This window comes from Raphanus sativus, chromosome 7, assembly GCF_000801105.2.
Source record: "Raphanus sativus cultivar WK10039 chromosome 7, ASM80110v3, whole genome shotgun sequence".
Taxonomy (NCBI): Eukaryota; Viridiplantae; Streptophyta; class Magnoliopsida; order Brassicales; family Brassicaceae; genus Raphanus; species Raphanus sativus.
In genome coordinates, this window is record NC_079517.1 from 2,537,541 (window position 1) to 2,561,642 (window position 24,102).

Below are 24,102 nucleotides of genomic sequence, written 5' to 3' on the forward strand. Positions count from 1 at the left end.
AATTAAAAACTAATTTTAGATTGAAATTTATGTACTTTTAAATAAAAATTACTTTCAAATGACTAGCAATAAACATTGTAAGTTATTGTGAGGGTGGTGAATTGTGCGAATTTTATTTATTTGCAAGGAATCAAGGAATACAAGGGTAAAAGTGTATTCAAACTGTAATTTACGCTAAACAGGGAGTCTCTAGAGGAATCAGAGTCTCTGGTCCCTCGCTTCTTCTTGCCCTAAATAAAATCTCTCCTTTCTCGCAAGCTCTAGCTCTAGCCAGCTCTCACTCTCCAGCTCTTCTCTTCTCTTCTCTGTACGAACGCGAAAAGCTTACACGAAAATGTCAGTACGAGTTCTGAACCCAAATGCGGAGGTGCTCAACAAAACGGCGGCGCTTCATATGACAATCAACGCCGCCAAGGGGTTGCAGGATGTACTCAAATCAAATCTCGGTCCTAAGGGAACCATCAAGATGTATTCTCTCTTTCTTTCTCTCATCAATAGTGTTTCACTTTCCAGATTGTAGTTGTTGTTGATTTGTTATTGTTCAATCGATGTAGGCTTGTTGGTGGATCGGGAGATATCAAGCTTACCAAGGATGGGAACACTCTGTTGAAGGAAATGGTGAGTGTTATTACTGTTTTGTAGTGAAGGGTTGCTCTAAAGTCTGTGACTTTCCTTCTGTTTGTACTAGGAACTGAATGTGATATGGTTAAGCGTGATTTGATTGATCGATTTCATGGTCAATAATGTAGGTTTTCTGATTAGGTAAATGTGTTTGTTAGTGCCGGACTTTTTTTTTTACGGTGTTTAAATGGATTGCTGTTACTTCATACAAGTCTTCTTGATTCGATGATGATGCTTACATGCTCACTTCTTTTAACTGTTGCAGCAAATTCAGAATCCGACCGCTATTATGATTGCAAGGACTGCTGTTGCCCAGGATGACATTAGTGGTGATGGTACTACCTCCACTGTTATCTTCATTGGTGAGCTCATGAAGCAGTCCGAACGATGCATTGATGAAGGTCAGTGAGTCGGCTGAAAACTACTTACCTAATCTATATCTATGCCTCTCTACTCTTTCTTTTGGGATCTGACACTTTAAGTTTTCTCAGTTTGTATGTTGAGTTTAGCGTATGAATTTGTACTACCAATAATTGAGATCTTCAGCGACTTGTTTTGTTTGAAACTGAATCCATAAAATTACTAAGGGTGTCAGTATAAACTTTTGTAGTGAGAAATCCTAATGAAGGTGTATATATGTATCAGGAATGCATCCACGTGTCTTAGTTGATGGTTTTGAGATTGCTAAGAGAGCTACGCTTCAATTCCTTGACAACTTCAAGACCCCTGTAGTTATGGGTGATGAACCTGATAAAGAGATACTGAAAATGGTCGCCAGAACGACACTTAGAACAAAGGTATTCTCGATTTTGTGATTTATCTCTTTCTCATTTTTTGATTGATACTTCTTTTCACCCCTTAACCTCGGTTTATTATTGTGGCTCGTGTAGCTGTACGAAGGCTTGGCTGATCAACTGACTGACATTGTCGTTAATTCAGTGAGTTTAATCGATCTCTTATAAAAATCTTATTACTTCTTTTCGGTTTCTTTTTTTCACACCGATGAGAACTCTTATTGGTGTACGAGCTTGTTTTTATAATTATCTCCTTTCCGTACATAACAGGTTCTCTGTATCCGGAAGCCTGAGGAAGGTATTGATCTGTTTATGGTGGAGATAATGCACATGCGCCACAAATTCGATGTCGACACAAGATTGGTATGTCTTTGACATGTGTGGTTTACCGTAACATTGTTCCCTCGAAGTTCTCATAGTTCTGAAAATTTAAAATACTTGCATGTATGTAATCATTATATATATATATTACTGTTTATGATTGAATGCTTTCATAATTTTTGGCGTGATGCAAGTACCACATTGATTCCTTCTTGATTTAGGTTGAGGGGCTTGTTCTTGATCATGGTTCAAGGCACCCTGATATGAAACGACGCGCAGAAAATTGCCACATCCTGACTTGCAATGTGTCTCTGGAGTATGAGAAGAGGTGTGTAATATAATTCTTTGGTCTCAATTCCGTAAAGATAAATAAGAGCCTAGATGCTGCTTGTGATGTAAACTGACCTCTGTTTATTTATCAGCGAAATTAATGCAGGCTTTTTCTACTCTAATGCGGAGCAGAGGGAAGCCATGGTTACTGCCGAGAGGCGATCTGTTGATGAAAGAGTTCAGAAAATTATCGATCTCAAGAAAAAGGTGGGACTGAAACCATTTATCTGAACCGTATTTTGATATTCTAAACATTAATAATGTTTTTTCTTTTTCTTGTGCAGGTGTGTGCTGGTAATGATAACAACTTTGTTATCATAAACCAAAAGGGTATTGACCCACCGTCACTGGATCTTCTGGCTAGAGAAGGGGTAAGCTATATCTACTTGTGTAATCTCTTGCATCCATCTAATGTTACAAACAGTTGAAACCTTTTTAGAGGCGCTTCCTTCGGATATAATTTCTCTAGAGGTGGTTGAATCTTATTACATTTCCTCATCTCTCCAGATTATTGCCCTTAGAAGAGCAAAGAGGAGGAACATGGAACGTTTAGTTTTGGCCTGTGGTGGAGAAGCTGTGAATTCGGTTGACGACTTGACCCCCGAGTCGCTTGGATGGGCTGGACTTGTCTATGAGCACGTTCTTGGAGAGGAAAAGTACACCTTCGTGGAGCAAGTGAAGAACCCTAATTCGTGTACCATCCTCATCAAAGGTATTAGGCCAACTTCGATCCTTTCATCAAATTTGTTGAAGGTTCATAAATTCTCGTAATCACTTCGGTGGTCATTCATTCATGACTTATTTGTTTGCTAGGGCCTAATGACCACACCATTGCTCAAATTAAGGATGCGGTTCGCGATGGTCTAAGATCTGTCAAGAACACCATAGAAGACGAGTGTGTTGTGTTAGTAAGTACCTTTTTGCTCCGTTTTGTGACTTTTTGCTCCGTTTCTCTGTAATGTCAATAGAGATTGTCAATTCCTGATTAAAACAATTGTAAATTAAGCAAATAGACCTATTGGATACCTTGGACGTTGTGTTTATGCACGGTTGCATCTTTATATAGGGAGCAGGAGCTTTTGAAGTTGCAGCAAGACAACACTTACTTAATGAAGTCAAGAAAACCGTTCAAGGGGTAACTGAAAATCATTACACAATACTCAGATACTCTTACTATTTTCATAAGTTCTGTATATGACTAATACACTTCATCAACGTTTGCAGCGTGCCCAACTTGGGGTGGAAGCGTTTGCAAATGCCCTTCTCGTGGTGCCTAAGACACTTGCTGAAAACGCAGGCCTTGACACCCAAGACGTGATAATTTCTCTTACGGTATACATTCCTATCTCTTATCCTCATCAGCAAAACCGAAATAAATTGCGGAAAGAAGAAAGATTTAACTGCTCATTGTGATGCGCTTATGCAGAGCGAGCATGACAATGGGAACGTAGTGGGATTGAACCTTCAGGACGGTGAACCAATCGACCCGCAGCTTGCTGGTATCTTCGACAACTACTCAGTGAAACGCCAACTTATCAACTCAGGGTAATGTTTGGAACCAACCAGCCATTTTATTAATATAATTGAAGCCATTATTAATATGTACTTGTTTGTGTGTTGCAGGCCAGTGATTGCATCGCAGTTGCTTTTGGTGGACGAAGTGATTCGTGCAGGAAGAAATATGAGGAAGCCTACTGCTTGAAGTCCTTTTGCTTTCTTGTTACTTGCTACCTTATCAAGTTTGTCTTTTTGTTTTTGTTTCAATCCTGAAAGTTGTTTGAAACCCTATGTTTTTGGTTATGAGAAACATTTTTGAATCTGATCTCGTACACCTTGTGGACTTTTGCAGACAAAAAAAATCTATTACATTTCTTGTAGTGAATAAACCATTTTATTGTAGAAAGGCCATAATCAAGACTCGGATCTTAGAAAAGCATCCATTACAAGAAGGATCTCTTTAGTCCATGATCAACAGAAACAAGGCGACAACCTTATATTGGTCCAACTCAAGTCTTTTGTCCAAGGAAAAAATTTATGTGGTGGAAGCAGAGACTTTACCCTCTTCCTGAATCATGTACTCTCTCTTCATTTCCTCCAACACTTTGTCATTGGTGCTGCAGAATTAACAAGAAAAAACTTCATGATTAGACTGATGTCAAGAGATTTTCATCAGGGAGTCTCGCAAAGAAAGTAAGAATAAACTCGATCTTGACTGACTGTGCTACACCATTAGCTAACATAATGATCATATGTCCCCTCTTACCAACTCCAAAAAAATGAATACAGTTATCATGGTAAGCCAGTAACAGAGAGTCAACCCCTTTCATAAGATTATATTTCCTTGACAGACAGATTACTAGCAATGGTAGTTGATGACCAGACTACGCATCTCCTAACCAAAAGATGTTTCTACCAAATCAATTGCTCTCCTTACCCGTTCAGAGGCTAAGTGAATCTCAACAAATCAAAGCATCTCAAGATGAGATAACCAAAGGGGTGCATTATTATTAAGAAAGAGGTGAAGAAACTCACAACTGATGGAGGCAGGTGTTGAGCTCTTTAGCTTGCTTACGACATGTCCACACGACAGAAAAAGTGCGTCCCGTGGCGCATTCAGCATACTTGGAGACGTACTGATCACATTCGTTTAATGCCTTTGCCTTCATCTTGCTACGCAGCGCTAATCAAAACAAAGTACACAAATCAACCAAACATAACGAAACTTCAACAAATCTCCTCCTTAGCTCAATTCACAAAGAAGCAATTTAACACAGTTTATAGAAACCAATATTTTTCAATTGATAAAAGATACTTTTAGTCCGAAAGTCGGTAACTTTTCGACATGGGTTTTGAGAGATGGGAGAAGAATCTGCGTCTCTGTCAGATGATAAAACATGCTTAAAGAGTTTTATCGTTGAGGCAGACTATTTAGGGGTTTTAGGGTTTAGTAACATTACAGAGCAGGAATGAAGAAGAAGAAGACATTGCTAAAAAATTTACCTTCTTCAACCTTCTTCTTGACGTGATTCTCACGAGCTTGCTCCACATAGCTTCCCCCCATTGACGACAGACAGACCTTCTGAGCTTTTACTCCGATCAAAGCGAGTAGAAGACGACTGAAATGAAATGAAATGGGGGTTCAGGGCAAAGGGTGATTCCGTAAAATTAGCTGAGAAACTTTACAATCAGCTCCCTATATTATAATTTATTCTGATAAATAACCTCACTATTTGTCATCTGTAACATATATGACCCTTGATTTTTCTTAAATGCCTATGATTAATTAACAATTAGTCGGTCCATTAATAAAATAATGAAAAGACTTTAATTGACACAAACAACAACACATAGCCTACTTACTAGTAGCCCCTCGAATTGAAGAAACACACCCACCAAGTGCCCTGCTTTTTCCTCCGTTTTCCACTCACTCTCTCTCTCTCTACCTCGCAGTCGTCTCGAGATGGCTTCAGCTACTTCCGTCATAGCTTGGTCCGTTCTCTTCTCCCAAAGCCTTTGTGCTTTCAGCTCTCCATTGATGATTCTTACTTTTGATTGGTGTGTGTGTGTTTTGTTACAGGGGCTCAGGAGAAGATGGGCAACTAGGACTTGGAACATACGAAGAAAAGGAATGGGCTTGCGTTGTCGAGGCTCTGGATCCTTTTACCGTTCGCTCCGTCGTCGGTGGTAGCCGCAACTCCCTCGCCATTTGCGATGATGGCAAGGTTATTATACTAACTAACCCACTCCATTCACTTCATCCTTGTTGTTTTTTCTCACAAAATCAGTGTAAAGTTAAATGCTTTGAGTTGATTTGAAGTTGGACTTGGTGTTGTCTTCAAGTCGCTTACAAAAAAAAAGTGAGGGTTTTTGAGATTTAATCGAGAGAGGGTTTTAAAGTTTTTGTCTTTTTTCTGGTTTATACACAAATAGATCTCTCACCACTGAGCTTTTGTCGCTAAGTTCATTTTTTTAAGGCAGCTATATATCATGGGATAGAACATATATTCAGACACCTAGTTGTAGTGTATGGTTTTAATGCTTTAACTGAGGATACATCTTTTGAAGAAGAAAACTGATGCTTTAATGGTTTTATCAGCTGTTTACATGGGGTTGGAACCAAAGGGGTACATTAGGACACCCACCAGAGAAGAAAACAGAAAGCATCCCTAGTCTTGTTAAGTCTCTCGCCAATGTCAAGATTACTCAGGTGAAACCAAATCATTTCAATTTCCTCATTGTTGTTTACTCGGAGTCTGATGTTCTCAACGAATGAATATTATAGGCTGCTATTGGTGGTTGGCATTGTTTAGCTGTCGATGATCAAGGCCGAGCATATGCTTGGGGTATGCATCTTTTGCTTCCTATCTATTGATTGTCATCTTAAAAGACACACTTACACTCCTTTTTTTGTTTGTTATGGAACTTACTTAGGAGGAAATGAATATGGGCAGTGTGGTGAAGAGCCTTCCAAAGATGAGACAGGTAGGCCTGTGCGTAGAGATATTGTAATCCCTAAGCGTTGTGCTCCTAAACTTACAGTCCGTCAGGTACTAACCTCTCTGCATTCACCTTACTAGTGTTTGAATCTTTTTTTTTTGTCTAAACCATATTTTTTCTCGTGTTTCAATGGTTAACATAAAAGGTAGCTGCAGGGGGTACTCACTCTGTGGTTCTAACCCGTGAAGGTTCTGTATGGACTTGGGGTCAACCTTGGCCTCCCGGTGACATGTACTAAACCAATATTCCTTTTCATTGATCGATATAAACATTTGTTTGTGTGTTTCTGGTCTGATGTTACTAAACCTTCTTATGTTTTGTTTGATCACAGAAAACAGATATCTGTGCCTGTAAGAGTTCAGGGTCTTGAAAACGTTCGTCTGATTGCTGTTGGAGCTTTTCATAACTTGGCTCTCAAAGAAGATGGGACTCTGTGGGCTTGGGGTAATAATGAATATGGACAACTTGGAACCGGAGATACCCAACCTAGATCTCATCCTATTCCTGTTCAAGGCCTCGATGATCTCACTTTGGTATGCGGAACCTAACTGCCTTCTGATGCTTATCAGGGAGATAGAAGCTTAACAATTTTTTTTTTTTCCCCTGCATGCTTTTAGGTTGATATAGCTGCTGGTGGATGGCATTCAACAGCTTTAACCGAACAAGGGGAGGTATAGGGAACTGATATTGTCTTACTATTATTGGTTCTTTGTCAAGCCATTGTTGTGACCTTGGTTATATCCTCTAATTAGGTGTATGCTTGGGGAAGAGGGGAACATGGTAGGCTTGGGTTTGGTGACAATGACAAGAGCAGCAAAATGGTTCCACAGAAAGTCAATCTCTTGGCTGGAGAAAACATCATTCAGGTAAAAACAACAAACTAAAACCACCAGTCTTAATCCTCTTATTCATAAACTTTGGAAGCTTTATATCATCAAAATCTTTTTTCTCCTCAGGTCTCATGTGGTGGAACTCATTCAGTTGCTTTGACAAGAGACGGTAGGATCTTCTCGGTAAGTTCTTTAAGAAGGCAAATAAAAAAAAAACATTGTGTTGGGTTATAAACCAGAAGTTGATCTTCTTCTAACACCTCTCTTGTTTTTATATTTGTGATCAGTTTGGTAGGGGAGACCATGGTAGACTCGGGTATGGAAGAAAAGTGACGACGGGACAACCATCAGAGCTTCCTATAGAGATTCCACCACCTGAAGGACAGTTTAACCACGCAGATGAAGAAGATGATGGAAAGTGGATAGCTAAGTTTGTGGCATGTGGGGGTCGACACACTCTAGCTATTATGGAATGGAAGGCTGATCAGGAGGAGGAGGAGGAAACAGAGAATAATCATGAAGAAGAAGAAAGCACAACAGATGGGGGACTCTAAGAGAGAAGCATATTTTGTTATAGAGAGAAAAGGGGAGAGCAAAAGAAACTGTTAAGCTTTTGACATTCCCATGATGAATGATGAATTTATCTATATGAAGAGGGAAGACTAATACTTATAATAATAATAATAACCTCATTAAGAAGTTCTTTCTTGTTGCTTTTGTAGAAACTCTTGTTGTTTCAACAACCTTTGACAAGATGAGGAACACAAATAGGGAAGATGTACTTTGGTTTTCTTTGTTTTGATCTTCTCCATGAGAAGCATCCACCTCCTCTCTTCTTCTGCTTCTTCATTTTTTCTTCTTCTTTAATACTCATCTCTTGCTTCTCTTCTTCTTTATTATTACTCATCTCGTGCATCTCTTCTTCTTCTTTAGTACTCATCCCTTGCTTCTCTTCTTTTTCTTCTCCTTCTTTAATACTCATCTCTTGCTTGTCCTCTGTTTCTTCTCCTTCTTTTCTCATTTCTTGCTTCTCTTCTAACTTCAAATCCTTATAAACCCAAATTACATATCATTAACATACAATCTTTAAGAAAACTAGACGTACGTTGGAACCTAAAATGATGTATTTACCTTACAGTTTAGGAAATCTTGGCCGTTTGGAAAATAATTTATAGTTTCAGTCTTTCAGGTCCAAACGTAAAATAGTAATTCAACCTTTTGTTTATTGAAGGTAAAAGTGTGAACTTGGGGATTGGTGATAAAACATTATTATAAATAATACTGACATTATTATTTTGTTAGTAACTTAGTACCAAATGGGACTGAATCTATGAATCTGAGCCTGTGAGTCTATATGGCTATAAATGTATGTATACAGATAATGCATAAAGAATATAGATGGTATAGTCACGTGAGTTGGACACAAAATCTTGAAATGGGGTCTTAAATCTAATGACATTTTTTTTTCCATGTAAGAGTGATATCATATGATCATACATTTTTGTGTGTTTCACTGATTGATACTCATGCATACTATGTTTTGTATCTTATATGAAAGAATCTTAATCTTAAAATGGATCCTCAAGAGACGTATAGAAACACTAACGTTAGAAGAGTTTTATCATTGTCTCTTTCTATGATTGATAACATTGGTACCATTAAATGTTTGGTGCGTTACTTATCTTGGGAATGAATCTAATTATTGATGCACGAGCAACTCAAAATGTTTGTGCAATTATTAACTTCCGTACTATCTCATAGACCTTGTGGTAGGGAACTATGTATCTTGAATACTTACAAAAAAATAAAAATACCTTTTTATATCAAAATTACATTCGTTAAAAATTATTAAACATTTTATTTATATTTATTTTTACATTTGGATTTGGATTTAGTGATTATGGTTTATAATTTAGTTTTTAAAGGATATGGTTAGGAGTAATTTATTCATTTTATCTTTTAACTAATGTTATTTTAGAAAACTTTTTACTTGTTTATTAGTTTTATCATAAATATTTTTTTGGTAGTTACCTCTTGTTGACCTTCTAGTTTGAGAGTAAAATCCACTGGCGAATCATTATCCTTCACGTGTCGTTTCAGTGACCGTTCCATGATCGTAGGCGTCTTTGCCGGACTAGGGCTACCGGAGCTAAGATCCACCGACGTACTCTGAATGCCCACATCTTGTTTCAGCCCCACAACTTTCTTTTCTGCTGAAAAGTACACCCCAAGATAATTAAACTAAGAAAAAAACTTCAAGAAAGCTAACAACAAAGAGACATGTTAAAGATCAATCACCTCGAACAAGAACAGGATCAGGAGCATAAAGATCCTCGTGGATAACTCTAACGTTGGGATTATCATTAGGTTTGTTTGGTCCAATATTATTTACCAATGGATTAAGATTAGGGTAGTGAAGAGGAGCAGACATGGTGGTCAAGTTTCTGAAAGATCTTGCACTTAGTGTTTTAGAAGACAAACACTCCATTGGAACTTCTCCAGACACTGGATTACATATATATTTCTCTGCTTCGTTCCACTTCGAATTCAACGCAAATCCTTCTTGTGCTAACCATTCTCTGTTATTAAACTTTGTCTTCGCTTGTAACGCTGCAAACCCCAAAAAGGAAAAAAAAAGAAAAAAAAAACAGAACCCAAAATTAAACATTCCTCCTTTGTTCTGTATTAACAATTTGTTTGTTCACGAAAAACTTACCCTTGAGTGCATTGGTGAAGGAATATGTTGCTGGGTCAATCTCGTCTGTTATAAAGATATGAATTTAAACATTCAGACAGATAATCCATAAACACGTTAAAAAGAGAAAAAGGGTGGTAAAATTTTTAGCCACCTTTGAGGGTGTAGCCAGGAGAAGAGGCAGTACTAGAGATGTTGCTTAAGTTTGTTCTTGAAGAAGACTTATGATCTTCTCTAAAGCTTCCAACGTAGGAAGCAGAGAACCTTCTTGAAGTAGGGTTTTCTCGGATCAATCGAGCTCTTCGATCCCATTCTCTTAAGTTCATAAACTCATGCTCATCTCCACGCAGAGCCATTGGCAAAAATTATTTCTACTTTTTTTTGTGAAAGAGCAATAAACTTATGAGCTAAGGAGGGAGAATGAGGCAATCAGGCAGCACATATAGAAGGATATATATATTTTTTTTTTCATGTTCTTAGAATGAATTATTTTAGTCCCTTGTTCTTTTAAAAGATATTGGGTATACTAATATTTAAATACATTCGTGTCTTTTTACAGACTGAAAAATATTTGAAAATTTAAATAAATATATATAGAGAGAAAGAGGTGTATGAGGGTGCTGTTAAGTGTTAATCATATTGACTGCTTGCCTTGTATATAAAAATCTTACAACATAGCATTTTTGTTGTTTTCCTTGGGTGTAATCCTTTTAGGAATCAAACTCACTTGGCATTTTCTACCATTTTGAAGTATATTTTAAAAATATGGTCCTTTCTTTTCAGTATTTTGAATTCAAATTCTTTAAAACAATATATTTTAATTGACTTTTAATACCTCATACATACATATATCTATGTGATAATTGAGTTTATGCAGTTCATTAGTTTATTACAATTTATTTTCTTAATGATAGTCACCAAACGCAACAACAAAAATTAATGAATCCTTAGATATTGGCCATTATCAATTTGGAATTGTTGTTGTTCGAAATATATTTCTGTGTTACTGGATTTCTTTATTTTATTCTAACTCGGAATTATTATACTACATTAAAGTGACAGAAGTATTACAGTGCACGCTATTTATGCGTTGAAAAAATTGGCACAGATTTGGAAAGGTGGACATCTGATCTTTTATGAGTGGTTAATAATCATATGCCACTTCACCAAATAAAATAGTGTTCATATCAAATGAAATGTTGAAGTATATCCGATAGAAAACGACTTAATACTCACTTTAGTTGGTTAATACATCAAAACGAAAAGTAATGCAAGCTAGCTTGAATTGTCGTAGTTGAAACTGTTTAGTGTCCCATTCTCTTTGGGTGCACTGTTTAGTGTCCCATTTAGACTATTTCCTTACGGATCACGTTTCATGCATTTATCACTAACTAGAAAATATTTTACATTTCATGTGGTCGCAAACTAGTAATGTCATTCTAATGAAATGAGTTAATAACTTGTTAGAAAATACTTTATACCTGACAGTATATAAGTTTTCAAAGTACTAATATACAATGCTCACATAGTAACAATTAATCTATTATATTATCAACGGCTGCTGCGGCTTTGGATATTGGGAACTTTCATAGCTTATAGAAAAGGAAATTACAAGTGCTGTATATATAAAACATATGTGTGTGAAAGTAATGAAAATTTACGAACAGACCAACGAAAAATCTTGTTGGCCCACTGAGAATGGTCCGGTGGTTTTGAAGAAATTTTGATCCTAATATAGATTTGGGTTCGAATTTTGTTGGCCATTTGGGGTAAAAATTTAAAATATGGGTTTCCTTAGCGTTTGGTGACCGAAGCCTACTCCGGCCAATAACGTAAACTGATACAGACCTTCACCGCTCGTCTAGATTCACCTTGGTGGATACCAGGATACACCAGGTTATTCAAAAAAAATCTTGTTGGCCAATGTATGAAATTGACGTCGACCAATTAGGAGAGATGATGGCACATGGTAAGGGGGTTGGCAGAATGTGAAGAATGGATAGGCTGATATGGATTATATACAACTATTGTGTAATTTGATTTTGAAAAATATCAAATGGTATGTGTATAGAATGTACAGTTGTTGTCAATAACATGGTCGTCTTTTGTTTGGTTATAGTGAAGCAAATTAATTTGATGTGTGTTCGAGTGGACTCTATTAGGATCAAGAGAATCTATAAATAGTGGGTTTGTGGTCGGACACATCAATATCAATGACCATGTGGATGTCACATTCATCATCGTTGTACATGTGATGATGACGACTAACTATCAACTAGTTTATCTAGTCTCTTTAGAGAATAAGTTGATTTCTTGAATCATTTGATTTCTTGAATCATAGATGTATGGACGCTTAATAGGAATTTAACATTCATTAATTTTTTTTTGACGTGTCTATATATATACTGTAAACGAGATGATAAATACTCCCTCTGTTTTTTAAAGATGTATGTTTTAGGAATTTTTTTTGTTTCAAAAAGATGTATTTTTCATATTTTCAATGTAATTTTTGTCAACTAATTATGAATAATTGTGAATTTCAAAAACATTAATCATTTCTTGAAATTTTATTGGTTTAGAAATATAGGAAATATAAAATAACAAAAAACTATGCACTAATAAGTAAATTTTAATATGTTTTATTAAAAAGTGTGAAAATCTCAAAACATGTATTATTTAAAAACAGAGGGAGTATTTAATATATATGATCCTTCGGATTGCAAGACGATCGTTGAACCTTGAGAGTTGAAGTGTTCAAGCGAAAAACCAATTAAACTTTTCAGATTTTAAACATTTAGATTAAACAGCATCAAACGTTCCAGAGATCCGCATATATTTTTCTTTGTGCCGGGGGGAGATTGGCCGTTTCAGATATAGATAAATCTTCGGTTGGCGCGGACGTAGAAAGGAAGAGACGGGTCACGTGCCCCCATCTACTTTTTATATATATATATATTTTATTTTTTTACTTTTTATATTTTCTTTGATGAGTAGTATGAAATTTATATAACTGCTCTTTATCCTAAAGTAAAACATAGTGAAAAAGTTTATTGTGCCCCCAGTTAAATTCCATTCTACATCCGCTAGTGGTTTCAAACTTTTGGGTTGAAGGAATATAAAAACCGATCGAATACAGCTATTCGGGTTGGACCGGTTAAGCAACTTAGCAAGGGGCCCATAATAGAAACTAATGATTGTGGTGGGAGCAGACGATGCATGCAAATGTAGGCATCACCTGTGACTGGTGAAATATGGAAAAATGATTCATTAATATAATATTTGTCTCTTCTTTTTATTCGTGCAGAGTATTTTCTGTTATTATTTTTTCCACTTTTTATTGTTGTAATTATTAATCTTCTCACTTATTGTCTTTTCTTTTGTCTATTTTTCTGTTCATCTCTATAAACTTTTACCCACGAAATTCAAATTTGAGTCGATTCATTCTTATTTTTGGTGTTTTGCAGTACTAACATGACTGTTTCTCTTTTTTTCATATGCAGTATGGTAGTTACGAACCGCTTTTCCAATGTGATAAAGTCATAAAACTAGATTTATTGCAGGAAGTAGTACATTTCCATGTGAATTTTTTTTTATTTCTCCCATGATAAATTTTTAAAAGCTGTCGATACTCATAAAATATAGAGTGATATGGGGCATTTAATAAACATTTTCTAACAAAAAAGACACTTCATAAAAAATTTGAACCAAAAAAATACTTATTTGTTTGACCCATGAAGATTTTGAAAAGTCGTGAAAATATGCATATGTATATAGGCTGATTAACATTTTAGTCCACTTTAATTAAAAATGATAATAGAATTGTATTTGTTTAGAATATTCAGTTTATTTTATGTATATAACTAAGAAAGGTCTGATTAAAAATAAATTCTCAATTTAATGGAAATATAATGTGTAAACCTAAATCATTACGTGGATGAGATACTACATACTAGTATGCGGTTGTTAAAAAAAGGAAGGTGTGGTCACATCTATTTTACCTAGAGCCCATAAAAACCCAATAAGTAAGAGTTCGATAACAATCTTATTATATAAAATTTGGTTCTTCAAAATTACTAATTAACATGATTGCGATATGTGGCAATCAAATTTTTCAGATTATGACATATGTCAAAAATATAATAATTATCTTTTCTTTAGAATTTAAAAGAGATTTTTAAAAGGAAAATTTTCATTACAAAAATAGTATTTTAAAGCTCTCTTTAGGATTTTAGAAAAAGAAAATTACTATTTTCTAGATTATTTTAGAAAAGTAAAATTACTATTACGTAATCTTTTACAATTATATATTGTTAAAGTATTTGATTGTAATTTTTTTCATTCTAAAAATTTAAAATTGTAAAGTGCTATTTGAAAGTAATGTGACATGTGTTAAATAACAATTTTATTTTTAAAAAATAAACCAAAAGAATTTTAAAAGTTAGTTTTCTTTTTTTTCAAAAAGTCTTAAATAAAAAAATGTAAAGAAACAAATATTCCATATAAATAATTATTTAATAATGTCATTTTAAACGTGAGTTTAAAATAATTAAAAGATACAGAAAATTTTGTGAGATAATTTTGTTACATATTAAAATATTTTTTTAAAAAAAAAATTCTTATAAACTTACTATACAAAGTTTGATTCTTCAAAGTTTTCAAGATCACGACAAATGGCAATTATATATTTAGATATAACATGTGTTAAATAACAATTTTCCTTTTAAAAAAATTAAGCCAAAAAGTCTTAAAAAAATTTGGTTCTTAAACAAGTTTTTTTTAAGTCTTAAAAAATTAAGCAAAACAAGTTTTCAAGATCACGAACATAGCAATTATGTATTTAGATATAACATGTGTTAAATAACAATTTTTCTTTAAAAAAAAATAAGCTAAAAACTCTTAAACTTAGTTTCCTTTTTCTAAAAAGTCTTAAATAAGTTTAGTTCTTAAAAGTTAATAATTAACAAGATCACGACACATGTCAATTAAATATTTATGATTGTGACATGTGTTAAATAATGTTTTTTAAAAAAATATTTAATAGTATTTAATAGTATTTTTCATGTTAAAAAATATTAAACCAAGAGAATAGTAAAAAATTGTATAAGTTAAACAAAAAAGTATTGGGTTAAATTTTATAAAACCTATAAATTTATTTTAATTATAATATTCATTTTTTTTAAGAACCTTATTTTCAAGGTCGAATAAAATATATGGATTTAAGATAATTACAAAATCAGTAAACATTGGTTTAATATGAATAATTTTCTTAGTAACAAAAATGATTAAAAGATGAAGTTTTTGTTATATAAAATTTGGTACCCAAGGGTCCTAATAAGCATAATCATGACATATGATAATTATATATTTAAGATTATCATATGTGTTAAATAACATTTTAAAAAAAAATTAAACCAAGAGAATTTAAATAGTTTGTTTTTTAAAAGTCGTAAACAAAAAAAATGAAAAGAAAAAAAATATTTCTATATAATAATTATTAATAAAGTATTATTTTTTAAACATGGGTTTAAGATAATTACAAAATACAAAATATCATTAAAATTTTGGTTTTAGTAATTGTTTCTTAAAAGTTAATATTTGATAGTTTTTAGTTTTATGTTATTAACATGTATTAGAAAAACATGTTCAAAATAGATGAAAATTACGAAATAAAAGAAGATAGAGAAAAAGATAATTTAGCAAATGACATTACTTTAACAAAATTTAGAATAAAAATGTGTATTAAAAATCTATAGTAAATAAAAAATAATATTTTAATAAAAAAATTAAACTATTATTAAAGAAACCTTTTTTACAAATATTTTCCTTAAATATTTTTAAAATGAAATTTATCTTATAAATTACTACTAAATTATTTTTCAATTTAAATGTATATTTAATAATTTTGAAATATTCTTTTTTATAAATTAATTTTTAGTTTTTGTAGTATATATATTTTTAATCATAATATATTATTATTTTGCAATTATATTTTGTTGAAAATGTTAAAAATGGAAAACTACTATTAGATAATATTTATGATTTATCATTAAAAAAATTTATCTTAGTATATATATATTGATATTTATGATATAATTTAATGCATATCCCATTTTTAAATATATAATTGTCATGTGTCACAATTAACATTAAATAATTTTTAAAGGTAGTTGTTTCAAACCTTACTTTTTTATTTTCTTGGTACATATATTTTTAACCATTACATATTTAAACACATATCAGAATATTATAAAAATTACTATCAAATAATCTTTTGCAGTTATCTTTTGATTAGGATTTTAAAAATGGAAAATTACTATTAAATAATATTAATATTTACTTTTTAACAAAAAAAACTTGGTTATTAACTTAGTATATATACTTTTAATTATGAGATATATTAGCACAAGTCACATTTTTAAAAATATAATTGTCATGTGTCGCCATCATATTAATTATCAACTTTGAAGAACCAAACAATTTAAAAAAAAATATTAAACAAAATTAAATTATAAAATGCAACAAGTACAATAAATTATTTGATAAAAGTCATGAATAACTATCTTTTAAATAAATAAATAAAATTTCATCTATGTACCATGATTATAAAAACAAGTTTTGACTTGAACTTATGTATGAAATATTTTTTTTTAAATATAAAATAAATCTCACAAAACATATGTAAATGAATCATAAAATTATAATTAAATTATTAGTATTTTATGTTCTTTATTAAATTAAACATCAAACAAAACCCGTTGCAACGCAACGGGCTCATATCTAGTATGTGATAAAAATTTGATTGTAAGTAATTTTGATCGCATAATTATGAGATGGCCCGATGGGATTAGAATTTGATTGTTAATTTTGATCGCACGAAAACCAATGTGCCAATGGACTAAGAGTTAGTTTTGTGAGATTAGATTTTGACTACTACTAATTTCTGAATTAATTCTCAGTATTTGTGTAGCTAATCGTGTAATGTATATTAGTTTTCTATAGTAGGCCCATGAAAAAAAAAAAATATATATATATATATATATATATATATATATATATATATATAGTAATATAAACATCTTTGAAGTATTATGTATGAGCAAATTCTAAATCAACGTTTAGTTTTTCATATTATACTGTAAATGTAAACATATTTTACATTAAAAAGTCCTATAGTAAATAATTAGGGAGGAATATATAACAAGGTTGGTATCAATATCTATACATGAGGGGTCCAAAATAAAATCACTAATTCCAAAGATGTCGGATGCCTCACAAAACAGAAATAATAAGCCTACTATATAAAGTCCAGAATCACGATTAGTAAACCAAACTTGAATTACAGAAACGAAACTAGTACTTGATGCGTTGAACCGTACATAGCTTTTAATCACGGACATAATCTTTGATTAATCCAAGGCAAAGATACTGCATAGTGAATTAATGATACTAAAATTATGTTCAAGTTCACTGCAACAATACATAAATAAGAAAATTAGTCACATCAATTTTAGTCAGGAGACAAGATAAACAAAGGTTGTCTAGATTATGCCATACAGCAAGCATGCAGTCACGCAAATATCACGTGTAGTTGGCTCCAAAGCTTTCCTTTGCTACAATTTCAGGACTTGTCTCTGTTCAGCTACTTTTTTTTTGCTTCAAAAACATTGTTTTGTCGGCCAATAACATTGCACTATTGATCATTTCTAGTAACATACTGAGATTAAAATGTGTTTGCTGGTTTATTTTTATTATAAAATTCAAATGGAAACTTTAATATTGATACTTTAGCGTGTGTAAACGTAAACCAGATTAATCCATTAAATAAATAATATATATTTCTCAATAAAAATCTGAAAAGAGACGACCCTGCGACGTGACATCTAATTAAGATATACCAACATAATCGATTAAAAGAAAATTATATCTGCCAATTCGCACAGATGAAAGAAAACATAATTAAATGTTTTTTCATCTTAAATCATAAGTCTTGGCTCGAAACATACACATAGAAAACATAACTAGTGTATGGTGACCACTGATTAAACAGTGCGCCGTATTTTGTGCGTTGGTAGTTTGAAATATGACTAATTAAATTGGTTACCAAAGAAATACTGTTTCTGAGTTGTATGGTTTAGTGGAAACTATGAAGCAAGGCCAGGTTCAAGTTATGCTTGATTGCATGGTGGAACACGAGAAAAGACATATGGGATTGTGTTTTAACACGCACTTATTTTGATAATTGTATTAGTTTAGTTCCATTGACAAAACTTTAAGTAATAAGCTCAAGTTTCAATTTTGTTTGGTTTGATGAAGTCATGGATATATATTTTATCCGTTTTATCATAAGTGTGTGTCTAAGATTTTCTTATGAAGTCATTAATGTATCTCCTAATTAGAAAAGTTTATTGTATTTTGGGTGCTGGATATTTCATATATATGTATAATTTTAGCTGAAAAAATGTAAATATGCATGCATGCCACAAGTCCTCTCTATATATAACACACTCCTCCACAAGTGAAGTCTACTTCAAAATTAGTTATCTTCTATCAAATTAAACTTTTTCTTCTCCATCAGTCTAAAACTACAAAAACAATTAATTCTGCTTTTGGCTTACTCCTAAAGACACCAAACAAGTATCATTACTTCCCACCAGAGCTACTTCTGCAACTATTGTTTATATCAAATTCGGTTATTTGGAAGCCTGAAAATGGAGATGGAGAGGGCTGTAAGGAGCTCAGAGAGATCAAAGGAAAAGAAGAGATCAATAAGCAGAAGATTGGGGAAGTATATGAAAGAACAGAAGGGAAGGATTTACATCATCAGAAGATGCGTAGTCATGCTCCTTTGTTGGCATGATTGATCCCAAATTAAACGATTCCAAGTTCTATCGTTATGTTTACACTTGCCATGCGTGTACGCATGTGTGCAACTTATTAAGCGAGGGAAGACAGGAAGAGCTGTGTTAAATAGGGTGACAACCGGTTTGCTTGTTTTAGTTTTGTGATCTTTCAACTAAATTGTATATACAGTGACCTCAATCCATCTTTGGTTGTTTTTGTTTTTACATTATGCAATGTTTTAAATATTGTTCATTAGTATTTAAAGAACTAGGTGTTTTGCCCGCAGTTGCGGGCTTAATAATTTTACAAATTACTAAATAAATATATTATCAATTCAAGAACCATTAAAATAAATTATTTTCATGCCTTTAATATATTTAATAATTAATTAATTATTAATTTTATATACAATAAATTTTATTTTAATAAAATATATTTATTATGTAAAAATTTGAAAATATTCATATATTCATAAAACTCTATACATGGATTTATATTTATTTTTAAAATATTTTGATGTAAAATATTATTGGATCACATAATATATAATTTTGTAGATAATGGTGAGAATCAAATTAATGAAATCCGTTTTTAATTTGTGAGTAATTATATATTAACAAATATAATCTAATTATGTATTAAGGATAGTGAAGATTTTAAACGCTTTAAATTTTAAAGTGAAAGAAAGAAAATCGCTTTGAATATAGTAGTATAAACTAAATGTTCTCTTTTAAGTTATATAAAATTGATAATTTTTCTTAATTAATCTTTAGTTATGTTTTTCTGTTTTTATTTTAGTTTTAAATTTATTATTAAAAGATAATTTCAGATAACAACACAATATATATGTATATATATCATATTTTATTTTTAATACATATTAGGTTTCAGATAATTCTTCTTATTATTGTTATTACTATTTTTAATCATTTAATTTCGTTTTTAATCATTTAAATTCGTTTTTATTTTAGATTTAATTTATATATTTTATTCATTAAGGATACAAACGATATTAACCATTCTAACTTTTAACGTGAGAGCTTGAATCCAAAATTTTACTTCGCAAATAATAGTATAGATAGATAGATTACAGCTATAAATATTTTTGTTTGGTTATAAACTACAAATTACACATTAGCAATCTTCAATCTCTTAAAGACAACGACCTCTTCTTCAAATATGTGCTTCTTCTACTACTTGCAACACCGCATGATTCATAATCATCATCACTAGTAGAACCCTCTGAATGAACAAAGAACTTTCCCTTTTGCTTGCGTTTCAAGTCACCTTCATCATTTTCGTCATCCGCAACACCATCATCATCATCATCATCATAGTGCTGGTCCCTATAGCTCTCTTCCGAGGATGATGATGACTCATGGCGATGTGTTTGAAAAATGGTGATACTCTCGTTCTCCCTATTTCTAAAAGAGAGGCTTCTAGAACCTCCCCCGTACAAGGGAAGAACATGATCTTTTGATTTTGACGCATCTATGTCCCTTCCAAGACTATAGGTCGAAGAGAGTTTCCTCTTCACGTTTTCCCTCTCTTGAACCAAATCATTGATTTTATCCACGGAGAATTCATCAGCCGTTGATTTGTTTTGAAGTCTTGTTATGGTCCTATCGATTTCTCTCCTCTTTCTGTGTAACAAACGCTGAAATAAAAGTAAAAATAACTGTAAGCAGAGGATTTCTTGGGACCTAAGTAACAAAAAAAGAAGTCTAGGGTTTGCTTACTCGCTTGTCCAAAAAGACACTGAAGGGACGACCTTGAAGCTTTTGTTTCTTCCAGAATATAAAACAGAACCTCACAAGCGCCGCAAAGAGGACTATGATCACAAACTCGAACAGTAGAAACCAAATTATCGCTCTTTCATTACCTAAAAGAAGAAAAAAATAGTTACTTGAGATACAAGAAACCAATAAGACTGGTGTTTTATGGTTTACCAATGTAGATATCAAGATGCTCTGGTTCTGCAAATGAACAGCTAGATGACAGTTTGACGTGTTTCGAACGACATCTAAATGGGTTTCCTGAGTTAGAAGCTGCAATGAACGCAAGAACAATCCTCTCGTCCAACACAAAATGTTGTAGATCTTCATCTAGTAACAAACTCGTAGATTGATCTGATACAAAAAATTCATCATATCAAAATAGTTTCAACGAGACTAAGAGTAGTAGTAAGTAGTCATTTAGGGTTTTTACCAGAATAACTATGAGACCAGTGGATGGATCTGGTCTCTGGAACTACAAGTGAAAAGACCGCGGTTTCTGGCTTCTTGGCCGACACGTAAGTACTATCTCCAATGACTAGATCGGTCTTCCCTTCTAGCTTTGTCTGAGAAACATAAACCGCGTTGCCAGAGCAATCCAGTAACGGCTCTACTTGGATCATCAAATCTGCTTCCACGTTTTCTGGTATCTTATGAAGCTCCCCTTTTCTTGAGAACGAGTACAATGTCCCATCCAGCGAACCAATCGAAACCCAACCTGTGCTACAAAAAATCTTGATTAGACTAAAATTCGAGCGATCTTACAATGTAATATATTTGGCTAATGGAGAGACTGACTGTTTGTGTCTATGACAGGCTGTGAACTGGAACTTTCTGCTAATGGACCGACGGTTTTCTGCCAGAGAATGTCACCGGAAAAAGAATCTAACGCGAAAACTAACGATTTTGTTGGGAAAACAACGTAGACTAGACCGTTGTTCCCTTGTGTAACGGTGAAGAACCGGTCCACTAGACTCAAATCTTGGATCCATTGGTAGTATGTGCCACGGAGAGATAACGAGTAGAGTTCTCCTTCATTGTTTGATATCTGAAAAGAAAAAGATTAAAACAAAAGAGTTGTTACATAGATGCTTGCTTCGCAAGAATCAATCAACAACATACAATGAAGTTGAGAAAAAAAGAGGTGTTACATAGATGCTTGCTTCGCAAGAATCAATAACCGGTCCAGAATCGAATTTACAGTTGTCGTAATCTTTTCTACAACCTAATCTGTATCCGAACCGTTCGGTTTTAGGCTCTGCGATCCAGAGTTGCTGGCGAAGCATACTGTAAGCGTAGAGACCATGGTCCTTGACCGTGATGTAAACCGAAGAACTCGATATGCTAACCGCGAAACCGAGAATGGTTTCGCCTGGATCGAAGAACATCTCCGGTTCGGTTTTGGTTCCGTTTCTCGGGAAATCGATTCTCAGGATTCGGTTCTCTGCAAGAACGAGCATCTGAAGACAACAACAAACCGTCCATTAGTTGTTTTGAGAAAGCAGAAGAGATAGAGAAACGGTTGAGAGGGGAGATTGGAACGTACCTGGTTAAAACCGGAATAAACCGGGGAGAAACCGGTGTTACATTTGAAATCCATGTGTACAGACCAAGCGATTGAACCGTTAGACTCGAAGGAGAAGAAATCGTTGTCGGAGCAAGCGTAGACTCTGCCGTCATCGCCGATTAGTGTCTTCGAGAGAACTCGAAGAGATTTATTCTCCACGGTCTGGTCTGGAAACAATTCAGAAAGGGGGAAAAATTATTTACTAGAGGAAAATTTAATGATGTAAAAAGTAATGGAGAGTAAAATTTAACCTGGTGATTGAGCAACTGTAGAGAATACTAAGAACAAGATGATGGTTAAGGACACGAAAAAGAATCTCGAATCCACCATTGTTGCAGATTTCACAAGAAGGTCGAGAAGACAGAGCCGGTTTCTGCAAATTTGCCGCCCAAACTAAGAAACACGGACGACGTGTCAGTTAAGTGGTCCGTGGAGGTAACTGACATTAATTAAAACCCGAGTGTAGCCCAATAGTAGTATTTGGGCTTACAAATCATGGCCCAATAATTATTTTCGCTTGGCTATTAAATCGTGTAATTATCTTTCAAAATTTCAAATGGAAATTCAGTTTTAATAATTATAAATTCATGTATTTTAAATCTATAAATTCATGTAGATTGTATAAAGTTTTTCAAATAAATGTGATTATAAATAAGCAAATAATCCTCACAAACATTATTAGTGATATGAAATCAGGCTTCCACAATTCTAAGTGAAAGAAAAAGAAAAAAAAAACATTTGGCAGCACAGATAATCTCACTAGAACACAAAGGGAATCAGAGCCTTGATGTGCTTAGGGAAGTCATCGAACTTAGAAAGATACCAACTCCTCGTAGCATAGCTCCGACCAACGAGATAGAAAGTGGTTCCCATGGCGAAAGAAAACGAGTAAATGGTCTGAGAAACCATAAAGAAGCTCCAAAACACAAGGATCTCGAACAAATAGTGAGGACATATGATCGTGTCGAAGAGACCGCCTTTGGGTATCTTGTACTCTTTAGTCCCATCTTCACTCCTCAGCTTAGCTAGCAAAACATGGTGATACAGGTTCCCAACGATCCCCACCACAAACATCACAATCCCGAGGGGTTTCAGATCGAAAGCTGGCTCGGTTAGTCCAAGCGTGAAGTTCTGGCTGTATAGCAGCAACGCCGTGGATGAGAAGTAGCTGCTGGTTATGGTGAGAGCTGACTCTATCGCCATCTCTCCGCTGTACTTGTGAATGAACATAACCTGTTCGATGGAATGCGTCAGAGAGGAATTAAGTAGTCAAGAACCAAGCTATACGTACAAGGTGTTCGACGAAATGCATCAGAGGGAGGGAAGGGAATGTTATTACCTCGAAGATCCTTTTGAAGAAATGGAGGGCAAGTGCGGATTTGAGGAGAAGAAACCTGAGATCATCAGAAGGTACGAGGAAGAAAGAAGCAGCCGCGGCTAGGAAGGCAGGTGTGTATAGCAGAAGCATTCCGGTTCGGCTGGAGAAGCTGCCGAGAGGAGGTTTCTGCGGCTGTTGTGGTGATGATGATGGTGAAGAAGATGCTTTGTTGTTGTTGAATTTGGAGTATTTGAGATGAATTCCTCTTACTTCCGACCAACCGACCTTCGCCAGAGAGACTAAACCAACGACGCTCATGGTGTTGAGCAGTATCGACGGAGGCGGTGGATATACAAAACTCGTCACCATCTCCATTTTTTGTTACTCTGTTAGGTTTTGCCTTGGGAGAAGAAGAAGCTGTTTGTGTAATGTTGGATGATTCTTGTCCTCTCCGATTCTCTTGTATTTGTAACCACAATTTTAATTTATTTAAAATTAAAAAGAAACTCAATA

At 33.7% G+C, this 24,102-nt stretch overlaps 7 protein-coding genes across 9 annotated transcripts; 3 read left to right on the top strand and 4 right to left on the bottom strand.

The window, feature by feature from the left end:
• The first annotated feature begins 232 nt into the window (after positions 1–232).
• LOC108818382 (T-complex protein 1 subunit zeta 2) lies at positions 233–3,888 on the top strand. Its single transcript, XM_018591341.2, has 15 exons — positions 233–468; positions 555–618; positions 887–1,022; positions 1,267–1,418; positions 1,512–1,559; positions 1,686–1,778; positions 1,958–2,064; positions 2,159–2,273; positions 2,351–2,437; positions 2,574–2,778; positions 2,880–2,974; positions 3,133–3,201; positions 3,291–3,398; positions 3,493–3,611; positions 3,690–3,888. Exons 1-15 carry the CDS (start codon positions 335–337, stop codon positions 3,766–3,768), a joined length of 1,611 nt encoding a protein of 536 aa, XP_018446843.1. The 5' UTR covers positions 233–334; the 3' UTR covers positions 3,769–3,888.
• A 27-nt stretch (positions 3,889–3,915) lies between these two features.
• Positions 3,916–5,227, bottom strand: LOC108818384 (COX assembly mitochondrial protein 2). The gene is made up of 3 exons (XM_018591342.2): positions 5,067–5,227; positions 4,599–4,746; positions 3,916–4,180 (listed from the first exon to the last, which is right to left on the bottom strand). The coding sequence occupies exons 1-3, from the start codon at positions 5,125–5,127 to the stop codon at positions 4,099–4,101; spliced, it is 291 nt and encodes a 96-aa protein (XP_018446844.1). The 5' UTR covers positions 5,128–5,227; the 3' UTR covers positions 3,916–4,098.
• Positions 5,228–5,396: 169 nt separating this feature from the next.
• Positions 5,397–8,096, top strand: LOC108818347 (ultraviolet-B receptor UVR8). Its single transcript, XM_018591301.2, has 11 exons — positions 5,397–5,555; positions 5,644–5,788; positions 6,163–6,273; positions 6,349–6,409; positions 6,498–6,613; positions 6,709–6,794; positions 6,895–7,096; positions 7,181–7,234; positions 7,316–7,429; positions 7,520–7,576; positions 7,681–8,096. Exons 1-11 carry the CDS (start codon positions 5,527–5,529, stop codon positions 7,945–7,947), a joined length of 1,242 nt encoding a protein of 413 aa, XP_018446803.1. The 5' UTR covers positions 5,397–5,526; the 3' UTR covers positions 7,948–8,096.
• On the bottom strand, positions 7,984–10,539 carry LOC108818348 (uncharacterized). 3 transcript variants are annotated; one of them, XM_018591302.2, is made up of 5 exons: positions 10,243–10,533; positions 10,110–10,154; positions 9,692–10,003; positions 9,425–9,606; positions 7,984–8,441 (listed from the first exon to the last, which is right to left on the bottom strand). In XM_018591302.2, exons 1-5 carry the CDS (start codon positions 10,442–10,444, stop codon positions 8,130–8,132), a joined length of 1,053 nt encoding a protein of 350 aa, XP_018446804.1. In that variant the 5' UTR covers positions 10,445–10,533; the 3' UTR covers positions 7,984–8,129. The 3 variants fall into 3 exon arrangements, with proteins under 3 accessions (XP_018446804.1, XP_018446805.1, XP_018446807.1); XM_018591303.2 differs by having other exon boundaries at positions 9,425–9,603; positions 10,243–10,532; XM_018591305.2 differs by having other exon boundaries at positions 8,371–8,608; positions 10,243–10,539.
• An 8,257-nt stretch (positions 10,540–18,796) lies between these two features.
• Positions 18,797–18,949, top strand: LOC108816863 (small polypeptide DEVIL 1-like). Its single transcript, XM_018589424.1, has one exon. The coding sequence runs from the start codon at positions 18,797–18,799 to the stop codon at positions 18,947–18,949; it is 153 nt and encodes a 50-aa protein (XP_018444926.1).
• Positions 18,950–20,021: 1,072 nt separating this feature from the next.
• On the bottom strand, positions 20,022–22,652 carry LOC108815139 (protein GAMETE EXPRESSED 3). Its single transcript, XM_018587793.2, has 8 exons — positions 22,523–22,652; positions 22,251–22,438; positions 21,856–22,164; positions 21,503–21,752; positions 21,138–21,422; positions 20,879–21,058; positions 20,669–20,811; positions 20,022–20,586 (listed from the first exon to the last, which is right to left on the bottom strand). The coding sequence occupies exons 1-8, from the start codon at positions 22,599–22,601 to the stop codon at positions 20,074–20,076; spliced, it is 1,947 nt and encodes a 648-aa protein (XP_018443295.1). The 5' UTR covers positions 22,602–22,652; the 3' UTR covers positions 20,022–20,073.
• Positions 22,653–22,861: 209 nt separating this feature from the next.
• LOC108814876 (uncharacterized) lies at positions 22,862–24,069 on the bottom strand. The gene is made up of 2 exons (XM_018587515.2): positions 23,611–24,069; positions 22,862–23,504 (listed from the first exon to the last, which is right to left on the bottom strand). Exons 1-2 carry the CDS (start codon positions 23,962–23,964, stop codon positions 23,031–23,033), a joined length of 828 nt encoding a protein of 275 aa, XP_018443017.1. The 5' UTR covers positions 23,965–24,069; the 3' UTR covers positions 22,862–23,030.
• Between the last annotated feature and the right edge of the window lie 33 nt (positions 24,070–24,102).